Source organism: Sphaeramia orbicularis, chromosome 4 (assembly GCF_902148855.1).
Source record: "Sphaeramia orbicularis chromosome 4, fSphaOr1.1, whole genome shotgun sequence".
Taxonomy (NCBI): Eukaryota; Metazoa; Chordata; class Actinopteri; order Kurtiformes; family Apogonidae; genus Sphaeramia; species Sphaeramia orbicularis.
The window spans coordinates 57,741,446-57,756,319 of record NC_043960.1 but is presented as its reverse complement, the minus strand read 5'-3'; the positions used below and the strand labels follow the sequence as shown (position 1 = coordinate 57,756,319).

The 14,874-nt window shown below is 41.3% G+C and overlaps 1 protein-coding gene across 3 annotated transcripts; it reads right to left on the bottom strand.

The window, feature by feature from the left end:
* Positions 1-5,088: 5,088 nt before the first annotated feature.
* Positions 5,089-10,850, bottom strand: LOC115418557 (tctex1 domain-containing protein 2-like). 3 transcript variants are annotated; one of them, XM_030133072.1, is made up of 6 exons: positions 10,709-10,850; positions 9,542-9,675; positions 8,210-8,279; positions 6,213-6,276; positions 5,776-6,122; positions 5,089-5,428 (listed from the first exon to the last, which is right to left on the bottom strand). In XM_030133072.1, the coding sequence occupies exons 1-5, from the start codon at positions 10,756-10,758 to the stop codon at positions 6,075-6,077; spliced, it is 366 nt and encodes a 121-aa protein (XP_029988932.1). In that variant the 5' UTR covers positions 10,759-10,850; the 3' UTR covers positions 5,089-5,428; positions 5,776-6,074. The 3 variants fall into 3 exon arrangements, with proteins under 3 accessions (XP_029988932.1, XP_029988933.1, XP_029988931.1); XM_030133073.1 differs by lacking the exon at positions 6,213-6,276; XM_030133071.1 differs by lacking the exons at positions 5,089-5,428; positions 5,776-6,122; positions 6,213-6,276 and adding an exon at positions 6,920-7,097.
* Positions 10,851-14,874: the final 4,024 nt, after the last annotated feature.

The following is a 14,874-nucleotide window of genomic DNA, read 5'->3' as shown; positions in this document are numbered from 1 at the left end:
TGGGGGCACGGAATGCACTGCTGCCTACCCCCATAGTATCATAAGGAGGACGGAAAGTGACGCACGCACACGTGCGGTTACCATCCATGCATGCATCCCCTGGCTGAACTGAGTACATGCTGCCGCATAACCCCCCCCACCGACAAAACGCATGTGCGTGCACCCCTCCATTACAGACCGCCACATCAACAGATGAATTCCACAGAAAACACTGACTGTATCCAATGGTTCAATAAATCAATCATTAAAGCTCTACCTACCGATGTGGCATTTCTCACAGCACTTAGGAAATGTTTGAACATGAACAACCCGCCTCCCTCCAAAGCCCCGCCCCTTCCCTCTGCCTGAGCTCTGAGGCTCCTCCTCCTCTCTCCTGATGCGCGATGGAAACGGAGGAGGAAGCAGAGGCGGAGGTCCGGTCCGTTTAGGCGTGCCCGCAGACCCCTCCCTCAGTAATCAGATGCATCATCCACCTGCCGCGGGCCCACGGCTCCTGTTCCATCAGTAGACCTGTTCCATCAGTAGACCTGTTCCATCAGTAGACCTGGTCTGTGCAGTACTGGGTCAGGGTCTTCACTGCAGTGCCCAGGGGATGGGCGCGCGCACTGTGAACGCGCGGCCTCCGCGAATTTTCCGTGGACATTTGAAGTTTCATAGTCCATACAATTATCATCCTACATGTGTGACACCATGTACATGTACCTGTATGAGTCCCACCATCAGAAAAGCTGAGCTTTGTGCAGACCTGTTCAGTCCAGTACAGCTGACTTCCGGACTTTTATCTCCATCCTTCATTCATCAGACTCCCGTTTGTTCCCCTCAGTTGTCGTTCCTGTTCATAAATCCGTTTTTTCCCTTCCACATGTGCATGTCAGTTCTATCCAAACACATCCTAGACAGTAGACTGTGGTCAGTGACAGGAGAAGCAGCGTCAGATTCAGAGGGACACATATCAGATGTGAGACGGAGATAGTGGATCTGATGCTGGACGGCCGTAATGGATGACTGACAGGAGGCTCAGTCAGGTTCGGCAAATTATTTTATTCGGACCGACTAAAATGATTGGTCATACTTTTATTAGAAATATATGAGAATTAAACATTTTTGAGTTTCAATACCTGGTGGATTTCTTTTACATTTTAGTTTAACACACACTTATTAGGAGCATTTTAAGATGACAAAAGAAAAGTGTAAAAATGCCACATCATACGGTAGAGCTTTAAGGAATATGACATGCTTTTGTCATGAAGTATAGAAATAATATTTATCTTTTGTTCTTATAGTCCATATTGAAAGAGAACTTCAGGTTCTCAGGAAAACCGTCGCTTATCAATTAATGGTTAATCGATTGATAAGGTCAGCCAACTAATGATTAATGGCTTAATCGATAATTTGCATCCCTAGTTCCAACTAGTCAAACTAATGTTGTTCCAGATGAACCTTCACGTTCATTCTTCTGTCAGCTCCTCTTCTACCTTTATCGGCTCTAATACATAATGCATCTGTCTTTTAAATGGAAAATTTTAAGGTCGGTTCAGCTGTTCGGTGTCGGTTTGCTTCTTTCGTATACATGTAAACACTTGTTTGTTCCATATGATATGTTTTTATTGCTCAGTTTCTGCAAAACTCCAAATAAACAAGGTCTGAAAACACACAGATCTGTCATGGCCCCTCCCTGCTCAGCACCTGCTCCTCATTAACGTCACACACCTGTCATCGTCTTCATTCATTATCTAAGCTCCGCCCTTCATTCCTCATTGGTTGGTTATGCTCCCATCCAGTCAGGTCCTCCCATAGTGACATCATAGTGTTACTGCTGAGCGTGTTGGTCACGTGTCCTGTTTGTGTTGAACTGATGGACTCATGGGTTCTTATGAGTCCAGCTGGTGCATGAGCCCAACGTCCGAACAGACACTAGAACACCCCGAACAAATAAACCAAGGTTTAGTCAAATAATAGAATTAAAGTGGGCTAGATGTAGGCATCTAAGTGTGTTTCTGAGGCTGGATCAGAGAGAGATGGACGAGTCCAACAAGGGGCTTGCTCAGATAGGCCCTGGAACCCAACAGGAACCCAGTAGGAACCCAGCAGGAACCCAGCAGGAGCCCAGCAGGAACCCAGCAGGAACCCAACAGGTACCCAAAAGGAAGTCAGCAGGAACCCAGCAGGAACCCAACAGGAAGTCAACAGGAACCCAGCAGGAATCCAACAGGAACCCAACAAGAAGTCAGCAGGAACCCAACAGGAACCCAGCAGGAACCCAACAGGAACCCAAAAGGAAGTCAGCAGGAACCCAGCAGGAACCCAACAGGAAGTCAACAGGAACCCAGCAGGAATCCAACAGGAACCCAACAAGAAGTCAGCAGGAACCCAACAGGAACTCAACAGGAACCCAGCAGGAACCCAACAGGAACCCAAAAGGAAGTCAGCAGGAACCCAGCAGGAACCCAACAGGAAGTCAACAGGAACCCAGCAGGAATCCAACAGGAACCCAACAAGAAGTCAGCAGGAACCCAACAGGAACTCAACAGGAACCCAGCAGGAACCCAACAGGAACCCAAAAGGAAGTCAGTAGGAACCCACAAGAAGTCAGCAGGAACCCAACAGGAACTCAGCAGGAACCCAAAAGGAAGTCAGTAGGAACCCACAAGAAGTCAGCAGGAACCCAACAGGAACCCAATAGGAACCCAGCAGGAACCCAACAGGAATCCAGCAGGAACCCAGCAGATATCCAAGAGGAACTCAACAGGAACCCTGTTATGTTCCTGTTATGGTTCCTGACTTTTATCTCAGAGAATGGTTCTATTCATCCTTTCATTCATTCATTTTTTGAACTTGCTTTATCCTCATTACGGTCATGGGGGCGGAGTCTATCCCAGCTCCTTATGGGTGAAGGTGGGGTTCACCCTGGACATGTGACCAGTTCATCTCAGGACTGAACATATAGAGACACACAACCACTGTCACATTCAGATGAACCCATGAACCAATCAGTGCATGTGTTTGGTTGGTGGGAGGAGCCAGAGTACCAGAGAGAACCCACGCAGACACAGGAGAACGTGAACTCTGCACAGAAAGGTTCCACCCCCATGGACTGGTGCTGGAATGGAACCCAGGGCCTTCAGTGTGTGAAGATGTCCCCTCGTGTCCTCATCCTTTCATTTGTCTGTGTCCACTTGAACTAAGCTGAAGTAACTCTGATAATAATGACCTGGACCTTCTGCTGTGGACTCATGTCAGTGTTCATGGAAGTGTCCACAGATACCACCACAGGTCTGATCAGAGTTCTGTTCTAACCCATCAGCTGGAAGATGACACGTATATGTATATAAAATATCTAGCAGAGGTTTGGAACATGAGCACGACGAACCAGTGAAAATGTGACTAATGCACATGACAACATTAATGTGAACGACTGATGTGATGACTGGGTTTAAAAGTGCGGGAGACTTTCGTGATCAATTTTTCATCAAATCTGTAAAACCTCAGTCATAGCCTACAGGGTGGGGAAGCAAAATTTACAATGAACATTTAGTTGTTTTTTCTCAGCAGGCACTACGTCAGTTGTTTAGAACCCAAACATATACTGATGTCATAATCATACCTAACACTATTATCCATACCTTTTCAGAAACTTTTGCCCATATGAGTAATCAGGAAAGCAAACGTCAAAGAGTGTGTGATTTGCTGAATGCACTCGTCACACCAAAGGAGATTTCAAAAATAGTTGGAGTGTCCATAAAGACTGTTTATAATGGAAAGAAGAGAATGACTATGAGCAAAACTATTACCAGAAAGTCTGGAAGATACTATTAAAGAAGAATGGGAGAAGTTGTCACCCCAATATTTGAGGAACACTTGTGCAAGTTTCAGGAAGCGTGTGAAGGCAGTTATTGAGAAAGAAGGAGGACACATAGAATAAAAACATTTTCTATTATGGACATTTTCTTGTGGCAAATAAATTCTCATGACTTTCAATAAACTAACTGGTCATACACTGTCTTTAAATCCCTGCCTCAAAATATTGTACATTTTGCTTCCCCACTCTGTAAGTATCATGAATCTGTAAGTCTGTCTGTGATTACTCACCTGAATCTCTTGCATTACGGTCAACAATTTCTAAGTGTCATCCACCATAAACAGTCCATGTGTTTACAAACAGAGCCAGGAGGAAACTCGGGCATCTTTGGAATTTTGTTGCGACATGCATTGTGGGAAACATAGGTTCACACCGCCACCTGCAGCAGCAGTGGCAGCACAACCATATGATATTATATGGATGAAACAAACATGACGTGGAAACGGCTGGAGGAATATGCAGAGGGAAGGGAGCTCCTGCCGTTTCTGCATCGTGTCTGTTCCAGCTGCCACAGTCGCTGCTGCTGCTGTGCGAACATCCGTCTCCCACAATGCACATCGTGACAAAATTCCGAAGATGCCCGAGTTACCTCCCAGCTCTGTTTGTAAACACATGGTTTGTTTATGGTGGGTGGCACTTCGAAATTGTTCACCGTAATGCAAGAGATTCAAATGAGTAATCACAGAAAGACTGACAGATTCGTGATACTGAGGATATGACTGAGGTTTGACAGATTTGATGAAAAATTGGTCACAAAAGTCTCCTGCACCTTTAAAGTGATGAAACCTGTTCCATCAGCACAGGTGTTTGGTCTCCTCTACGTCTGGGAGGAGTAAAAATGGACACATTTTAATCAGGGTTCAGACACATTTTCAAGGTCAAATTCAAACACTTTTAAAGGGTCATTTTAAATGTTTCCAGTCCCAAATCACCGGGGTCAAATCCACATCTACATGAACACAGACACTCAGGATTATTTATTTAACTGTTTATCACAATGATGTAGGTTTTATTATGTATAAACATCTAAAATTATGTTTCAGAACAGCAAAAAGTTTAGAAATGAAAGAAGAACACAAAGTTTAATCCAAAAAAGGGAAGGTACTTGGTGTTCTTCAGACACACTGGAACCAAAGAGACAAAGGTTCAGATCCAACTGGACCTGGAGTGGACCTGAGAACATCTGGAACTGACTTTAGGACACAAAGGGTTAGTTTAAGAAATGTGTCACCTCTGTGGGAGGAGCTTTGGCTGGAGTTAAGATTAGAAATACAGAAATAAACCACATCCCCAAGTTAGAATTACAAACCCTTTCAAACACTGAAACTAAAATTCAAGCACTTTCCGGACCTTGAAAACACAACATTGAAATTCAAGGATTTTCAAGGATTTCAAGGACCCGTAAGAACCCTGTTGAAGGTTTTATTCAGTCTCTGCAGTGAATGAATGTGTTTGGTGTTTTTAAGATAAGCAGACGTGGACACACACTGGGGTCATCAGAACCATCAATGACAGAGCCAAGAAGATCCAGCAGAACCTGAAGAGAAGATGAAGGAGAACCAACAGAACCTGAAGAGTAGATGAAGGAGATCCAACAGAACCTGAAGAGAAGATGAAGGAGATCCAACAGAACCTGAAGAGAAGATGAAGGAGATCCAACAGAACCTGAAGAGTAGATGAAGGAGATCCAACAGAACCTGAAGAGAAGATGAAGGAGATCCAACAGAACCTGAAGAGTAGATGAAGGAGAACCAACAGAACCTGAAGAGAAGATGAAGGAGATCCAACAGAACCTGAAGAGTAGATGAAGGAGAACCAACAGAACCTGAAGAGAAGATGAAGAAGATCCAACAGAACCTGAAGAGTAGATGAAGGAGATCCTACAGAACCTGACGAGTAGATGAAGGAGATCCTACAGGTCCTACAGCGCTGAAAACCAGTGGAGCATCATCAGAACCACACCAGGGACACAGGAACCCACGGGCAACAAAGAAGAAAAAAACAGAACCAGAGGAAGACATGGTCATCCCTTCAACAGCACCAGTGTCCAACCCAATGTCCCAAGGTACTGTTGAGAGAAGGCTGGACCACAGCCTAGTGGTGGACAGTTGACCAACAGGAGAACAACAGGGACCACCACAGCCTGGACCAGATGGACCATAACAGAAGACCCTGAGCTCAGTGGATGTCCTCTTCCATCCATGCTGCTTGGTCCTCAGTAGTAGTAGCTTCCAAAAACTGCTGCAACACAGAACATGTTCTCCTGTGGAGGTACAGAACACAGACACACTGTCAAAGGGTGTCCACCCCGTCCCCCTTCAGTCTGGACCCAAAACAACACTGACACACTTACATTCATGAACACATCCTCTGCATAGTTATCTGTGTCAGCATCCCATAAACACCTGGAGGACATCCTACAAAAACAGAGAAACAGACCTGAAACATCCCATAAACACCTGGAGGACATCCTACACAAACAGGAGAAACAGACCTGAAACATCCCATAAACACCTGGAGGACATCCTACAAAAACAGAGGAGAAACAGACCTGAAACATCCCATAAACACCTGGAGGACATCCTACACAAACAGAGGAGAAACAGACCTGAAACATCCCATAAACACCTGGAGGACATCCTACACAAACAGGAGAAACAGACCTGAAACATCCCATAAACACCTGGAGGACATCCTACAAAAACAGAGAAACAGACCTGAAACATCCCATAAACACCTGGAGGACATCCTACACAAACAGGAGAAACAGACCTGAAACATCCCATAAACACCTGGAGGACATCCTACACAAACAGAGGAACAGACCTGAAACATCCCATAAACACCTGGAGGACATCCTACACAAACAGAGGAACAGACCTGAAACATCCCATAAACACCTGGAGGACATCCTACACAAACAGGAGAAACAGACCTGAAACATCCCATAAACACCTGGAGGACATCCTACAAAAACAGAGAAACAGACCTGAAACATCCCATAAACACCTGGAGGACATCCTACACAAACAGAGGAACAGACCTGAAACATCCCATAAACACCTGGAGGACATCCTACACAAACAGGAGAAACAGACCTGAAACATCCCATAAACACCTGGAGGACATCCTACACAAACAGAGGAACAGACCTGAAACATCCCATAAACACCTGGAGGACATCCTACACAAACAGAGGAACAGACCTGAAACATCCCATAAACACCTGGAGGACATCCTACACAGACCTTTGGTCTAGTTTACATATAGACACAGACAAGAGGCAAGTTCACTGCACAAAACAACTACTAATACTACTACTAGTACTGCTAGCACTACTACTTGTTTGGTGTAGATTAGTTCAGTTTTTTTTAAATGAATTTGGTCTCCTTCACTGTACTGAAAACATATCAAACTAGGCCTGTATATTGGCAAGAATCTGGTGATACGATACAAATCACAATACTAGGATCACGATATGATATATCACAGTATATCATGATACTGTTAAAAAGCCAATTTTTTTTTGTTTCTTGTTTTAAATGATTTCCTTGAAGAGTTGAACTACCCCAGAAATATGCACAAATACTAAACACGTTTTTATTTGATCACAACAGGATCTAATGCTATATCACAAAATGTTCCTGTGTTTAAACTTAAATCATATTTGACAGACATTACAGTTTAAGATCCTGTTCAATTGTTCATATTCTATTGGTTCAGAACATTATTTTAGTTCAATCTCTACAAAGGAACTAACATTATTTAACAAAAGAATGTTAAATAAGAATAAATAAAAATTAAACAAAAAAGAAAAACCAAAAAAACTAAAATGAACCTCCATAATATCTGCATTTGAAAAAATACCTAAAAATATCGATACAATACTTTTTAATATCAATACAGTATTGTGAAATGAAATATCGCGATATATTGCAAAACCGATATTTTCTTACACCCTTAATCAAAAACGTACCAAACTGAAGTTTTTATGGACTATTACACCTCTAATTGATAATAGTGGGATGAACTGTGACCCATTCATTTATAAAGAGATAAACACAAATCAGAAAAAAAGAAAAAAAACACTCAACAGCTTTAAAAAAAAAACATCAGGACATCATTTAATGACATAAAGCACTGTTATTGGAATAACTGTACCCTGTCCACTCTGTCCACCCTGTCCACCCCATCCACTCTGCCCACAGACAGGGCATGGATGTCCAAATGTCCTTCATCATTAACACCATGAATTATCCTGTTTGTCCATTTAAAGTCTTACAAATGCACTATTAGTACTAAAGGATGTAGTGATGTTAGTGTCTGATAAAGTCTAAGGTGATGACATACTTCACTCCCTGTCCTCGCTGTTCTCCAATAACCACCTGCACAACCAGTTTATATCTGTCCAAACCAGCATCTGTGGAGACAGAGACAGAACACAACCAGTTTATATCTGTCCAAACCAGCATCTGTGGAGACAGAGACAGAACACAACCAGTTTATATCTGTCCAAACCAGCATCTGTGGAGACAGAGACAGAACACAACCAGTTTATATCTGTCCAAACCAGCATCTGTGGAGACAGAGACAGAACACAACCAGTTTATATCTGTCCAAACCAGCATCTGTGGAGACAGAGACAGAACACAACCAGTTTATATCTGTCCAAACCAGCATCTGTGGAGACAGAGACAGAACACAACCAGTTTATATCTGTCCAAACCAGCATCTGTAGACAGAGACAGAACACACATCACAACACGAGCCTCTATGACAATAAAGTCGTAATATTCTGAGAATAAAATCAATTAAAAAAAAAAAAAAAAACCTCATAATTTAACATAAATAATGTCATACTTTCATGAAATTAAAATCGTAATATTTTGAAAATAAATTTGCAATAGTGTGATAAAAAGTTAGTCAGTTCCTCCTCCACTAAAAAAAACAATTTACTCCAAATCTGTTCAGTTCTTACAACAAACCAAACCAAAACATGTGTGAACTGTCTTCAAAGTCCTTCGACTAATGCTAATGTGTTGATGGTGGGCGGGGCTAATAGGTTCAGTATTTTGGTGGGCGGGGCTAATAGGCTCAGTATTTGGCCTTTGTGTGTAAACCCCAAATGAAAGTAGAACCTCACACAATGTTCCCAGTTCTCCGTTTTGAAACCAGTGGGTACGACTGTATTTTCATAAATTATATTTTTCCACCTGTTTTTAAATTACGATATTATTCTCATCATATTCTGACTTTATTCTAGTAAAATTACAGGTTTTATCTCGATATTTTACGACTTTATTCTCGTAGTGACAAGTGTTTTTAATACATTTTAGAAATGGTGCTGCCTGTTATGTGTAGTCTGTGATCATTTTATTTGGAGGAATAGTTGGATTTGTGTGTTGTAAAAGTTGAACTGGTCTGTGTTTGGGTATTTTAAAGCTCTGTTTTATGAATGGTATGTTTGTAACCCTGTGCTCCTTTTAATGGGACACTTTAACATGTGTCCACAGACTGCAGATAAACAATAACCATTATTCTAACTCTGACGCATTTACAGCCCTGTGAATTCATGCACAATGTCCCCGTTAAATAAACCAATAAAATGAATAATAAATGGTTGACTGTGTTCTCAGATGACAGAGCCATGGAAGACCAGGGGCTTTGAACCCCACCACTTACTTTTCACCTTATCCTTTATGCTGTCTGCCAACGACCGACACAGCTCCGGAACCTCCTCTGGGTTATACCGGACCCCCGACAAACGGTCCCTCACTATTTCACGAATATACTCTTTGACCACAGCTGGTTTAAATCTGAAAGAGTTCAACAAAAGTTGAGAGGACAGGAAGAAAATCAACAAATGTTTCCTGTAATTTTGTACATTTGAACCCATACAGACCCAGCACTACTTATATGTCAGCTCCCAAATGACGTGTTCTCTATATCTAACCTTTATTAAGTGATTTAGCACCATTTATTAAAAATCTATCCTCTGTATTTAGCATTTTTCCAGTGAATGTCAGGTATTTTCCAGTATTTAATTCACTGATCTTGTAGATGTTCATTAAAGCTCAGATTAAAGTTGATGGTTTTTATATCAGAAACAGATCAAACTGAATAAACAGTGTCTTTTTCAGTTCAGTCTGTCATTAACTGAACATGAACATGAACCCAGTGTGTCCATCCACTGTCATTGATCCAACTCCATGGGTTTTACTGGTGAATCAATGTTGGAGAAGATGACGGTGTTTCCACGGTAACTACGGAGCCTCTGAATGTCCAAATATGGTCATATCTGATGACCATGAAAAGATGAAGAACTGTATTTTACGCCAATTATTGACATAGATTGATAGGATTAGTGGATCAACAGGTATTAAACAGTTTAGATCAGAAGATGGTTTAGGTTAAAGGTGGATGTTTGGGTCTTTAAGGGTTAAAGGTGGACGTTTGGGTCTTTAAGGGTTAAAGGTGGACGTTTGGGTCTTTAAGGGTTAAAGGTGGACTTATTTTTATAGTTATGTTCAGTCAGATACGAACTAACTGTGTTTGCTGTTTTTTGGTTTTTGTCATACTAATAGTGTTGTTCAGTTAACAAACTAGAGTACTGAGACGGGACTATGTGTCGCTAACTAACTAACTAACTAACTAACTAACTAACTAACTAACTTACTTACTGCCTAACTTATTAACTAATTAACTAACTGACTTACTACCTACCTACCTAACTAACTAACTAACTAACAAAGCTAAACATGCCTTAGCAGTGAGCTGGTTGGCTAACAGCTAACAGAACTTAACTGTTTGTATTTCATCTCTGTTTTTTAACTACGATGTCGGACTTACTTGTGCTGATGGTTCGGACGTATGAGGTATGTATTTGAGCCCTGCATCATACAGTAGTACAACAGACAACTGACCAGAAAACATAAACGACGGCTGATAACAAGCTAACACACAGAAGCGGAGTTGTATGTGTTACTATGGTGACGGCTAATACTTCCTGTTTTCAAAATAAAAGACAACAGTGTCAATAGGGAGCTCTTTAAGAAAACAAGATGTTCTGATTTTCAGGATTTGTTTCCTTCACGAGTAACATTAATGTTATTTATAATGTTACTAACGTGGATTCAAACAGAAATTACGAAATACTCTAGGAACAAACGACATTTAGACCGAATTAAACTTTAAATCTATAAAGTTAATATGTTTAGCGCCATCTACAGGTACATTTATTCATTACATGTATCCTTTATAAAACATTTTTTCCCCAATTTTAGTAATAAAAATCTATCAATACATTCCAAAGATTTCCATACTCATACTACTAAGTATTAAATAAGTACTACACTACTACTACTACTACTACTACTACTACTACTACTACTACTAATATTAACAGCATATTTGTATAGAACAGTGTTTGTATAGAAGGATTTTTAGAAATTAGTGTTGGGACATAGACGGAAATTTCATATATTAATTAAAAAAAAAAAAAAAAGGCATAGGCAGAAACCGGGGGGGGGGGACAGGTCCTTTGTTTTTATAGTCAGACCCAGGTTCAGTCAATGACCAGTCCAACAGACAAATAAAACCACATCGAGTGGAAGACACTAATTTATCACAAACACTGTTCCACAAACACACACTTGGAACAGAAACAGCAACATTTGATAGATTTTTTCACAATGAACCTGTCAATCTAGAAGCTACTGATGGAACAGGCCATGAAGAAGAGTGTGAATGAACAAAGGAATGAAGAAGAAGAGTAAGAATGAACAAAAGAATGAACAAGCACCATACAAACTAAGGCTGGACTCACTCAACAGGCTCCATCTGGAAGGAAAAGGCCAGAAATGGGTCTTACATCGAAGAGGAGAAGAGTAGGTAAAAAGTCAATAGTACTGTTTGTGTTTTACCACAAGATGGAGACAAACGACCACAAATGAACTATAGCTAGCTAGCTAGCTAGCTAGCTAGATAGGCTTCACTTCCCTTCAGTGTACAGAATACTGGTGCAGTAATATTATAAAACTATGACATTCAAACTAAATCCATTTCCTCATGTGTGAGGTACCTCATGTCGTGTGTTTTTAAGAAGCTCTGCATCAGGATGAAGTCAAGGGAAGATTAACATCCGGTCAAAAAAATTAAATTACAATAATCTGCACCAAACTTATATTTTTGGGTCGGTAATTACTTATATTTTCAGGAAAATGTATTTTGAAATGAGAAAAAAATTTGTGAAAAAAAAAAAAGTGAATAGTTTAGTGAGTGTGAATGTTTGTAAAGTGACCCAATTTAGTGCCGTCATTCTGGATTCATTTTATATACTCTATAAATAAACTACATTTATTCCAATTACACTAATATTTGACCATTATATTATTTATGTCATATTCTAAACTCAGTGTTTCCAATTAATAAACACATATATCTATGCAAAATACATGTGAATAAAATGTTAATATTATTTGTATGTTGTAAATATTGTAAATAAATGTATATGATATTGATAATTGAAATAAAACTGTTTAATTTGATATTTCCTTTTGTTGTCCATCTGTGTCGCTGACATTTGTCTAAAGTGTTTCTATTTAGGTTTGATCTAATATTTTTTTCCTCTAACCAATTATTGGGTTGTAAAATAGAGGGTTTAAGGTTTACTCTGAATACATTTGAGGAAGAAAATGTCAGAGGAACTTCACTGTGGAGAACTTTGGAATTCTGGGGAAAAAAAATAGACGTTAATTTTTTTTATCCATTTGTGATGCAGTAGTTTTTGATATTTTTCATGTAAAAATATTTAAACTAAATGTTTCCCTTTGAGTCTGTTTCAGATGGCATTTAGACCTTTACAATAATGTGGAATATTTGTCTGAAACCGGTCTGATTCAACACTTGTGAATTAAACAGTAGTGGGCGGTCCATCTGGGATGCCCTTGACCCCGCCCATCATCCAAAATTCATCTGGAAACTCCAGTGTGTCTTTCCTAACCCCCCCCCCCCCCCACCACCACCACCACCACCACCACAGGGGATGAATGTGGGTCTGAAGCCTTTTGGAGGGTCTTAACGCTGTATCTGTGGCTGTCAACGGACAATGTGTCTGAGTACGATGTGAGTTACACATGTGTACAAGCATTTATCTGTCGGTCGTCTTTTACGAGTCGCTACGGCAACCTCAGTAGGACAAATCCTACCGTCCACCGCTCAGTTTCCTCCAGGTTTAAATCAAACCGTTTGTCAGTTGGATCGGCTCTGAGCTGTGAAAGAACCCAAAGTAGGTCCAGGAATGGACAGATACTGAATATACTGAAGTCTGTGTACTTTAACTTCATTGGACTCAGACAACACTGATTTGTCCTAGTGGGGTTGCCGCAGCGACTCATAAAAGATGGCCGACAGATAAATGCTTCTCCACATGTGTGACTCACGTCGTCCGTTGACAGTGGGATCAGTGTTCACCTGTTTCGGATGCTCCAGTAAAGTTTGTCCAATGGTTGGACCTGTGCAGGTCCACAGGTGGACCATCCATGAAAGTGGATGGAGACGTGGTTTCAGTTGGTTTGATAAGACGCAGTAGTGGAGTTTAACAACAGTAATGAGAGTAAAGAAAACAGGACGAACACTCTATCACAAACAATGGAATGCACTTTACCATGTCAGTGTACATGTTATGGCTGATTCAAACTCAGCAGCAGATTCATACCTTCCATCACCACTGTGTGCTCCGCCCACAGAGGCGGTGCTGCTCAGGAGGACCAATGACCTACTCATGCCAGCTGATGCAGGATCACCGTCTTTTCTCCTCAACCTGACGGTGGTTTTCGATGCAGTGGACCACACCGTCCTCCTGGATCGTTTCTGCTCCACTGTTGGACTGTCAGGTACAGCCTTCCAGTGGTTCCAGTCCTTTCTGGCAGAACTGACTGTGTCCAAACAGGGCCATATAAGTCTGGGCCACTCCCAGTCACATGTGAGGTTCTACAGGGGTCAGTGCTCGATCCCATACTATTCATAACCTACGTGCTCTCCCTCAGTAGTGTCATCAGCAGACACAGAATGTTCTACCACTGTTCTGCTAATGACACACAACTTTATGTCCGAACCGCCCCAAGTCCATCTGTGACCCTGGCACAGATCAGGACATGCCCTGAGGAGATAAAGACATAGATGAAGACGAATTTCCTTCAACTGAACGGTACCCAAATGGAGGCAGCACTTGTTGGCACACCTCAGCAGATCCACTCTTCATCCTTATCCCAGCTCATCTTTGACAGTCAGCTCCTAAACCTCTGCTCTGGTTTGACCCTCAGCTGACCTTCTTGGACCACACCAAGCCCCTGTGTAGACCCTCCTTCCATCACCTCTGAAACATAGCCAAACTCTGTCCTGTCCTAACCGTTCCTGAGCACCCCCCTGTGGAGCTGAGACTAACACAGCCTGGACTCTTTCAAAGCTACACAGAATATGTGCCTATTTAAGAAACACTAGAACTGTTGATGTATGGATATTTCTAAAGTGCCCTGTTCTGCTGTAGCACTCTGAGGTTCTGTGAAGGAAAAGTGTGGTATTAATAAATCTATTTTAGTGTCACTAACTCTATTTAGCACTGACCGTCAATAAATATGCGTAATATTAAACACTCTAGTATTACACTGAGTATTACAATGAGACCTGTGTGTGTGTGTGTGTGTGTCCTCATCCTTCCTGTCTGTCTGAATAGCCCCATGTTCTCATTGGGATTCCTTTAAACGTGTACTAGTGTTTCTTTGTCATACACATCTGTTCATGTGTATATGTGTACTCCTGTACATGTGTACTTCTGTACATGTGTACATGTGTACTTCTGTACATGTGTACATGTGTACTTCTGTACATGTGTACGTCTGTACATGTGTACATGTGTACTTCTGTACATGTGTACATGTGTACTTCTGTACATGTGTACGTCTGTACATGTGTACATGTGTACTTCTGTACATGTGTACGTCTGTACATGTGTACAT

Bases quoted from the DNA above. Each gene is read 5' to 3' on its own strand.
- LOC115418557 (XM_030133071.1), bottom strand. From the start codon at position 10,758: ATGATGCAGGGCTCAAATACATACCTCATACGTCCGAACCATCAGCAC. The intron at 8,280-9,541 runs GTAAGTGGTGGG...CTGTCTCCACAG, and splicing joins CATAAAGGATAAGGTGAAAA to ATGCTGGTTTGGACAGATAT. The intron at 7,098-8,209 runs GTATGTCATCAC...AGGTCTGTGTAG, and splicing joins CAGCGAGGACAGGGAGTGAA to GATGTCCTCCAGGTGTTTAT.